Source organism: Oscarella lobularis, chromosome 17, assembly GCF_947507565.1.
Source record: "Oscarella lobularis chromosome 17, ooOscLobu1.1, whole genome shotgun sequence".
NCBI lineage: Eukaryota > Metazoa > Porifera > Homoscleromorpha > Homosclerophorida > Oscarellidae > Oscarella > Oscarella lobularis.
Genome location: NC_089191.1, coordinates 1,408,291 through 1,418,432, shown reverse-complemented (window position 1 = coordinate 1,418,432; position 10,142 = coordinate 1,408,291). Strand labels below are relative to the sequence as shown.

General features: G+C 42.5%; 1 protein-coding gene across 1 annotated transcript; it reads right to left on the bottom strand.

The window, feature by feature from the left end:
- Window positions 1-460: 460 nt before the first annotated feature.
- On the bottom strand, window positions 461-1,386 carry LOC136197578 (piggyBac transposable element-derived protein 4-like). The gene is made up of 4 exons (XM_065987371.1): window positions 1,292-1,386; window positions 1,122-1,240; window positions 561-1,073; window positions 461-528 (listed from the first exon to the last, which is right to left on the bottom strand). The coding sequence occupies exons 1-4, from the start codon at window positions 1,372-1,374 to the stop codon at window positions 461-463; spliced, it is 783 nt and encodes a 260-aa protein (XP_065843443.1). The 5' UTR covers window positions 1,375-1,386.
- Window positions 1,387-10,142: the final 8,756 nt, after the last annotated feature.

Genomic DNA, 10,142 nt, shown 5'->3' with positions numbered 1-10,142 from the left:
GAAGCAAACGATAAACAATAACAACGTAATCGCTGCAGAAAAAAGCATGAAAAACAATTTTTTAGACAATATGGTTACTTACAAACTTAGCATACTGAGTCCTCTTCGCTGGAATAGCATCAACCTAAAGAAAAAGAATTCTAGTATAAAAATTGTGTTTTTATGTACATTTCAAATTATTCATCTATTTATTTGTTTATTTATTTATTATTTTTTATTTTGACTATTTCTTTACTTATTATTAATAGCATAATTTTATTTCATTCGTTTCTATTTTTCTAATTTTGTATTTGTACAATATATTATTTTTTATATACCTGCAGAATTACGTATGATATTTCTTGAAACACGGTGCAGCACAGAGGTGAACTCTGCATTTGTCGCAAATATAACTTGGCCTACTCTTGCAGCCCATCTTGCAACGTTTTGTTTCGGAAAGTGTCGACCGCTATATCTTTCTTCATTGAAAGATCTTTTTCTCCCTCGCTCCTTGCGGCTGCAGTGCTGGTTGATCAGTTCGTCCGCTAACTGCAACCGAAAATCTTTCACCATCATATCGCCATTGACTTCTTTCATGATAACGAAGCTATTGATTATCGCCACTTCCACCGTGTACCAGAATATGCGCATGTACCACCTTTTTGATTTGCGCGAACTTTCACAAAGCTTCCTCAGGTTGTCGGCGAGATCAACCCCCCCCATGAAACTATTGTATAGCTTCACGGCTACAGGACATGTGATATTCTTACGTGTGCCATCGGGTTGGCGGCGCTCAACAGTGGTGAAGACGTTCGGTGGGGCGATGGTGTTTATCAACCCCACCGGCTGCTTATCCATCCACATCATACAGCGGATTTTAGGTATGATAACCTGGCCTCTTTCATCCACTGCCCAAGCGCCAACCGATTCTCCTCTCGGTGTTTCTTTCTTGCGAAAGACTCCTTTGACCGCATCTGGCACTCCTTTTCGGTTTGTTCTGCACGTTCCAATGAAAAAGGTGTTTTTCTCAGCAAGAGCATTAGCTATATACGGACTGGAGAAAAAATTATCACAATCTACGTGATAATTTTTCCCTATAAATAACACAAATTGTAAAATATCTTGACGAATTGTGGCATTACCTAAAAGAGGGGCACACAAGTCTAAAACGACTTGTGCTCCAAGTCCATGCTGCACCGTTCCGTTCTCCTTGCCCTTGTAAATTTGGAAATCAAACGTGTAACCGTTGAGGGAATCACAACTAAAGACCGACCGTTACCAAGGAAATATAACAATGAATATTTTTACTTACATGTAAAACGATTTGAAGCCGTATTTTATCGGCTTTGCAGGAACGTATTGTTTGAACTTCGATCTTCCCTTATATTTTATCATCGCTTTGTCCACAGAAACGCTATGGAGTAGTTCTCGCGACACATTCCACTGATGTGATCGATAATAGGACGAATACGATAGAGGGCGTCGTATTGAGGATTTTGCTTCATCATCTCTGGAATCGTATCTGCGTTCCTCGTATCGTTGAAGGGTAAACAGGATAGTATTGCACGAAATCGTTTGTACGGAATATTCCGCACGATGTACGACGACCACCCCATCACCGGGTGAGAGCTCCAATGATCTTGAAGGCAAGGCTTTAGTGACACGCCGAACGCGATTATCACCCCAAAGAACGAAAGAAGCTCATCTTCAGTCAAATCGAAATTTGGAATCTGCAAATAATTATAATTATAAGTAAGGGACATGTGTATTGAATTGATTTGAAACCTACTCTTTTCCTTTTCACTTCTCTTGCGTATCTTTTTGATTCTCGCACAATCAACTCCAAGACATCATCCGTGAAGTAATGACGAAATATTTTAAATGGCGTCATGCCCGCAGCGATGAACGTATAGGCTAAGCCGCTCGCCCAGTCGTTCAAGCGGGGTCCGCAGCGGCAGGTGAGTTTGAATAATCCTTAACTGATTCTGATCTTCACTCAAAATATTTTCGTTTGCGCATGACAAGCCGAGCAGAACGATAACATCAACGAGACGAGTAAGAATTCGCCGTGTAGCTAGCTTGTCAATAATAAATTCACGCGCCTTTTTCTCTTTGTCGCTGAATTATGTCGTTTGCCTCCTGGTAAGAAGTAGAGGCAAATTCAGGCAATGATTTCTCATTTGTTTGCTATTTTGGAAGATCAAATTTTGCAAGCCGCCTCGGAAGGTACGTCGCTATTCTCTTACTTCACCGTCATTTTTTGTTTATTTGGCAGTCATTAGGGAGGAGATAAGAAGAATTCGCAATAGAAAAAGAATCATAAAAAGACGTCTCGTCCAGGCCTAGTAATATGATTAATCGTTCATTGTTTACGCAAACTTAAATATATTTTAGAATCGATCATCCTGAGAAGAAAACGCTAGAGGAATTATATGCTGCGGCTGGTGGCAGCAAAGTGAAAGACGCCTGGCGTCCAAGAAACAGGGTGCTGTTGCGTCCATCTGAAAAGTTACGTCTGAGAAAGGTGAGCAGTTTCCAGCATTTTAACGCAATGCACGTATGACCTAAAATTTTTATTTAATATGACTACGTTTATTTCGCTTACTGTTTCCGCAGATCAATCTTTGTAGCCGGCTTTACAGACCACCTTTGGTTGGTATTCCCTCGCACTCACTACACTCAGTACCCTTTAGATCAGGTGACATCATAGAGAGCGTTATCTATTTCAAGAAAAGGACAGACCTCTTACGTTAATATCCGTGATCCTGCTACAACAGCATTTGCATAGTACAATACTCAGCGCCAATCCAGGATGAAATAGGGCGGGGGACCACAATATTTTTCAAGGAACACGCCCCTTCTAAGCCGAAACATCAAAGCGATAAATGACGCCAAAGCAAAAGGGAGGGCCTGACTTTGGTGAGTCTAATTTGTTGTTGAACTGTTTTTACAGTACCCGTTTGAGGATATTTCCTGTAACCCACGGTGAATAAACTGCCAAATTCCTCGAGAATTCCCTCCGCAAGGCAGTAAGCATCTCATTTATGCTCAAATTCACATGGCCGCAATTATTTAGGGCTTAGCGCCAAGCAGAAATGATGCAAAACCCAACTCTGGCAACTAGTATCCTCTTCAGTTGACTTTTCTTGAGAACGTCATCAATGATTTGACTAAATAGTATACATTTAGTTATAAAACTAAGGTAGAATATAAATTAGCGAAATACAGGGAATAATTGACATTCCAGAAGTGGGACCGGGAGGACGGCTGTTTGTGCAACATCGGAAGTCAAAACGGGACCTTTTCGGTTTGGCCGGTTGCACACGCGCCCAAAATTGCTGGCGGTAATACTCTCTGCCTTTTCCAGACAAGCGACGAGGACTGCAGTCTAGTCAGCCTTTCAACTGCGTCCCGTTCTTCCACAGTGACTGACAAACACGATATTATATCATCGACTGTTGCGTTGGGAATACCTTTTTTGTCAGCAAGTCTGCATACTCTCTCTACCGGATCACTAGGAGCTGAAGTGTACGACGAGGTCGGCAAATCCTTCTTTTTATCCTGAATCTTTCTTTTTGTAGGTAGTCCACGACGTACTCAACCCATTTTCCTCTAATAATTTTGCAAGGATGTCGCAATCCGCAAGGAGACCACCCAACTTAACTCTTTTTCGGACCTCACCGATGTCCACGTCGGCAGCAAACTGAAACATTGATGGCCCAGTGCTAGGTTCGATCCACGCACAAGCCTCTGACTTGCAGGACGTTTTGGCCAAATAACAAGCACAGCTGCAATATGCTTACACGACTGCGATTGCTGGCTTTGCATTGACATGCTGCACCTTTAATTCTTGCAATTTGCTCACGACCATTGCTACAGAAGATCACAAAACAATCGTACTGAGGCGGGGTTGACAGCATCGTGGGCTTGCATTTCCCTTTGCAATAATGCGCTTCATCTGCACTATTGTGGTATTGCACGCCCGAAACGTGGCCGTCTTTTGCTAAGCGACACCCACTGAAACAATTTTTAATGTAGCCTCCAAATTTGCGAAGGTATGCTTGCACCGCGTCCGACGACAACTCAGGAAACTTTTCTACGTGGCCGTCCACCCAGGGTTCTTTGGTGGATGCAAAAGTTTGTACTCAGGAGCGGGAGCCACGTTTACGGCTTGCACTGCAGCGACAAGCTTTTTCTCCTTCTGCGTCATTTCTATTAAGGCGATAACACAACCCAATACGTCTTCACGGTCTCCAGAACGACAAACGGTCGGGTGATTTACTCGCAGCCACGTCCTCATTTGCTGCACCGTCCATGAACGAGGATCAGCCATACGAACGTTAGAGGAACGCGAAGCGTGGTCGAACCGGTTGATATGAAATAGAGGACGCGCAACGCACTCGCAAAGGTCGTATAAAACATCGACAGCCGTATGGAAACGTTATCTGTCAGCGAGGAGCCGTACCTTTCGCCTCCGGAGAATCACCTGGGCCAACGGAAGCACATCGAGGCTCGCGGAGCGCTTTGGCGATGATCACTGAAGGTGTAGCATTGCATACGTTTAGGTGGTTTTTTACCTGAGTCTGTTTTTACGGCGAAAATTTGCCGTCTGCTGATTCCTAGATGGCGGCGATGCCCGACGAAAGTCCCGATTTTGCAGCGAGATGACCTCAAGACGGACAACCGACCAAACCAGGAGTAAGTCTAAACCTCGCCTAGCATCTTAACTAAAACTCAACGGCTCTACGACAAACAGTCGCCACTCCAGAGAGTGATATTTTAAGCCACCTCCCATAATTAACCACCTCCCATAATTAAATCTGGTCAACTCGACACCAACTTCAGCGGATGCGCTAGAAACCCCTCCCTAATATCCTCTATGAGTGAATCAAATTACTTTGCGTTAATGATAGACGAGACAACAGACTGCACAGTTACTGAGCAGTTGTCAAAACACGGGCGATTAATTTGCAAGTCAACGGGGCGACTTAGCCATTTTCTAATAATAATTAATCTACTTCATTCTGAAGTTGATATTACAATGTCGGAGGAAAGCAGCTGCATTCCATCTGGGGTTGAAACCGTGACAAAACGCGTAATGGAATACGTCGAAGGAGCAGAGCTAGGTGTAAACAAACTGAGAGGAATTGGAACCGATGGAGCCTCAACATTGATGGGTGTCAAGACTGGCGTCGTTGCCCGACTGAAGGGGAAACAGCCTTCTCTTATAGGCGTTTCCTGCGCGGGACGTCGCGTGAATCTTGCTTCTACGCAGGTAGGGAACACCGTCCCTTATGTCAAAACATTTGGAAACATTTTTGTGAAGTTTTTGACTTTTTTGATAACAGCGCTGTGTGCTCTGCTTGGTTAGAGGCATTTCAGACTTTGCGACAAGAGGAGACGAGCAAGATGATAGCGCCCTGCGCCACGAGGTGACTCAGTGTTGAGCACAGTGTCAACAGACTTAGATAAAAGTTCATTTCTGTTCTGATGAGCTTGCAGCGAGAAAGCCAAGAGCGTGGTGATGCTAAAGCTTTGGGATTGCACCGTTTAATGCCCGAATATCGATTTCTAGCAACGATGCAACAGATGTGCGACGAACTACTCCACGTAAGTACCCTGTCCAAATGCTTTCAGTACTCCACGTGTGATTGCAGTATCAATCCCGGTCTCATCGCCTCAACTATTGCATGTTTGAAGCAGCTGAAGTTCACCGAGGGAAGACACACAAGACGCTTGCCCGCTCTTCTTAAAGAATTAAAAGAAGCGAAAATTGATGTACGGAAACCACATAATTTAGGTGAACTGCACTTCAACGACAGTATTCGGAAACGCTTTCTTGACAAATTGAGTGACAACCTTGAAAGCAGATTTCAGGAAAAGGACATAATGGTCTCATTTGATATACTAAACCTGCAGCGAATACCCCGTTTATCTACAAATCTCAGCCCTGATGGATTACGGCGTGAGAGAACTACGGTGTTTTACAAACAAGTTTGAAGGAAGTCTGGTGAATCGCGATTCGTGCGAGGAGGAATGGAGCAGTTTTCGCCATTTCCAGAACGACCCTTCTAACAACACTAAAGCTCTTGAGGCAGTGGTCAACGAACACTGTACCAATCCCACATCTTCACGCGTTTTCCCTACTGTGTCAGCTATGGCGAATATATGCAGAGTTGTGCCTATTCATACGTCAGACGTCGAACGGACCTTTTCGCAACTAAAACTTGTAAAGACGAGAATTCTTAACAGGATTAAGAAAAAGACTCTCGATTCTTTGCTACGCATCATCCTCGAAGGTCCAGACTTGAAGGATTTTTCTTTCGAAGAAGCTTTCGAAATTTGGGCCAATAAGAAAAACGCCGCATTTCTTCGCGCCATCCTTAAATATTGCACGTCAATTTTGTTACGATATCCTACTGCTGATTACCCGCCGTGTAAAGAAAACTACATTAAAAAAATGCCTCGCCCTACTATTTTTTGTCGGGGGCTCCGCTCCCGAACCCCCACTCTTACATTCTGATCCTGGACATACGGAGACAGAGATGGCGGTCCTTTCAGCAGCACTTGTTTGGACGCAGCAGGATACTTGGTCAAGTGTGAACCTGAAGTGCCACATATCAAAGTCAACTGAATGTTAAAAGAAGACCGTGAACGACGTGCCGCACGGCTTTCTCCGGTCAAGGAAAAGCCAACGACATCCCCGCAGCTACAGAAGAGGAAAATGACCAAGTGCAAATGCACAATTCGGTGTACAAGAAACTCTTGTCCGTCTCGCATTGCCAACGTCTTATGCCACGAATTGTTTCACCCCACTCGCGGCTGCGCCAATGCCAAAAAAACAGTTACGAAACAAAAATTGAAATCACTGAAGAAAAAACGTTGAGCCAGAGAAAGGTGCTTCTTCCCTGTGACAAAGAGGACGTTCTAACGGGCAAGTGGCTAAGCGACAGGGTAATTCACAGCGCCCAGACGTTACTAGCAAAGCAGTTTCCGTTTATCCAGGGCTTGCAAGATCCGCTGAATAAAGATCTTGACGGTTTTAATATGATGAAATTTTTTATTAATTCAGATCGCGTTTGACTTGGGAGAAGACAAAAATTGTCACGATACGTTCATTTCTTTGGTGTCAGAGATAGAGGCGCTGCAAGGCAAGAACTCTGTCCTGACAGATATCAGCAGCAGTTTCAGAGCTGGCTAAGAAAATCGTATTGTGCATTAATATAAGCTCACATTAAGCAGTGCAATGGTAAGTTATACTTCTAATGAATATATTTGTACTTCATTTGCCTAAATTAGGTTAAAGAGATTGCATGCCTCGTCAGAAGCAGCTCTGCCGATCGAAGGAAAGATTGCATAGCTGTCCACTTCGAAAAACTGCAAGACGTCTTTGATAAAGCCGAAGTGCAGCCATCCCCCGCAACTTTGATTTCGACAATCAAACATCTCTTCAAGCAACGCTCATCTTTGGAAAAACAGAACGGGCGAGATTTCTCGTAAATTGGCATAAAAAGGAGTCAAAGAAAAGCCGCCAGCTGCATATTTTTATGAGTTCGTTTCCTGCTAACATCGGTAAACATCTGAAGTGAGGTTTCATAATTCCTGGACTCTATGTAACTAATACGCCAGCATTTATACCTTCTAGCTGTAGCTTTAGGCTGGGACATAGATTCACAACAAGAAAGCAACACCCGCGATAGCAGCCAAGGTGCTTTTTACATACAGAACGCTTACAACTTTCGCGATTACATTAATTTTTTATATAAGTCGCACGTAGAAGCAAGCCCGCGAGAAATTGAAGTGCTCTTTTCAGGAATTTATTCTGTACATCATTCTACTGAAAACGGTATAATTGACTCCTACAATAGAACAAGTTGCTAGCATGCCTCATAATACTAACCTTTCGATATTTTTGCCTCTAATAGTAGAAGATCAAGTTGCCGGTCAATGCTCACTGAACGAGACAACGAATTAGATTTGATAAAGGTACAAATAATCGGTTTACTCTAATCGTAGCAAGTATTGTTTTAGACAATTATGAGGACTAAAGATATAAAAACTGACGAATTGAGGCAACAAATGAAAGTAAGTAACTCTAATTATTTGAACTGTATACATTGTGTTTCTTTTCTTCTTAGATGACCGAATGCAATTTGATTCTACGCTATTAACTGCGTGATTGGTTCTAATTCTCACTAGCAACGCTACCGCCACCACCGCCACCACTGCCACCATCACCGTCTCCGCTACCGCCACCATCACCACCGCCACCACAACAACCGCCTTCGCACCACGGAGGAGATGCTGCTCAGGGTAAGATCAAATTTTAATGTTAATTAAAACTGCGTGAATTGTTTTAATTCTCACCATCAATGGCACTCGATGCTTAACCTCAGGCGGACGAGGCGCTTCTACAAGAGAGTACGTTTTAGCACCTTTATTAAGGCTGGATTAAAAGTGAGCGTTGAGTAGTTTAGAACCCGTTCGATCGTTCACGTTCGATCACGTTCGATCGTTCACGTTCGATCACGTTTGATCGTTCACGTAACCTGTGCTCATCAAAGAACCAAACAAAGCCCCAATCAAAACGTTTGTCCCAACATTTGAAAGAAAAACATCACCATGTCAATTCATAAACTCCAAAGTATGCCTAGCAATAACAAAATCAAACACGATAACCAGTACACAGACAAAGAAAACATACCAAATTACTCAAAAAATAAACTGCGAATCAGAGAACGCCATCTACGTATTGACTTGCAAACACTGCCAGAAACAATACGTTGGACAGACATCTAACACGCTACAAGACACAATCACAAGGCATAAAAACGACGCTAAATACAAAAATTACCTGATCTACCAGCACGTGAAACTCCATAAACTCAATTTTGAAAACAACTTTAAAGTCACGCCTATCCAACAAGTAGCAAAGGCTGACCTAACACAAACGGAAACCAAATAGATAAAAACATTAAACACACTCTACCCCAAAGGATTGAACTCCAAATTCGAAAAACATTCAGACACAAACGAAGTCGAACAAGAACTTAACACATCAACAGCCAACATCATAGGCAACAAAAGCATCAGGAAAAATTACTTAAACTAATAAAAATATAAAAATTAACGCATAAATAACAACTAAACCAAAAAATAGAAAAAAACGCAAACACCCTAACCTCTCCGAAACAGACTACATCTCCCCCACACCAAACATACCGAAATAAATTCCAAAAAATCCCCCACACACAAGCACACACAATCACAACAAACGAAGCAACACACCCCACATCTAAAAAGAAAAACGAGACCAAAGCAAAACGGCAGGAAAAACAACATAACAAACTTATTTTATAATAAGAAACACTTTCAACAAAAGAAAGAACACAAAAGACCTTATGAAAACGCCTAAAAACATCGGCGATTGATTCATTAACCAAACGATCAAAAACTCCGTGAAAACGCCACGAAAACGCATCAAAAGCGAAGACTTACCAAGTAGAACAGATTTAAAAACATTCAACTTAATAAAATCACTTAAAACCGTCTAAAAATGATGTTTTCGCGACGCACAACGCCCAATTGAACAACCGTTATTATTGTTTAAAGGTTTCTGATGATGGAGACGGAACGAATGCTCGACATAGATCAAGTTGTATTTTGTTTGTTTACACTACGTCTTCCAAGCTCGTATTAATCGTGCACTTACTACGTTTTCAAATCAATGGAATAATCACCCCATAAGAGCAGAAAACATCATGCTCCAGAATGCTGCTTCTTACAGGCATGAAGTACATGACTAAACATGATGCAGCAACTGATTTCGGAGCTGACATGGATTACAAAAAACTGGTTGCTTCTGTTGCTGTACATTATGGTGTAATCAAAATTCACGGTCAGAAAAAAAATCTAAATCAACAGCACAGTGGTACACTTACGCAGCGAATAGACCCCTTTTCTGATGATTTTAATAACGGTATAGCTTTCTTTCAGACAGAGAACAAACGATTTAGTTAGGACCAGGCGTACTGCCAACAGCATCAACTTGCACGCTGACCCTCACATAACCGTCAAGTTTGGGCCGAGAAAAATTCTTTACCAACATGGCATAGGGCTTCAAAAGCCACGGAATTTTTGGCCATGTCTAAATTACTTGAAGA

Excerpts from the sequence above, each read along its gene's own strand:
- LOC136197578 (XM_065987371.1), bottom strand. The coding sequence starts at position 1,374 with ATGATAAAATATAAGGGAAGATCGAAGTTCAAACAATACGTTCCTGCA. Across the intron at positions 1,241-1,291 it reads GGCTTCAAATCGTTTTACAT|TTGTGATTCCCTCAACGGTT; the intron begins GTAAGTAAAAAT and ends GTCGGTCTTTAG. Across the intron at positions 529-560 it reads TATCATGAAAGAAGTCAATG|TTAGCGGACGAACTGATCAA; the intron begins GCGATATGATGG and ends TTTCGGTTGCAG.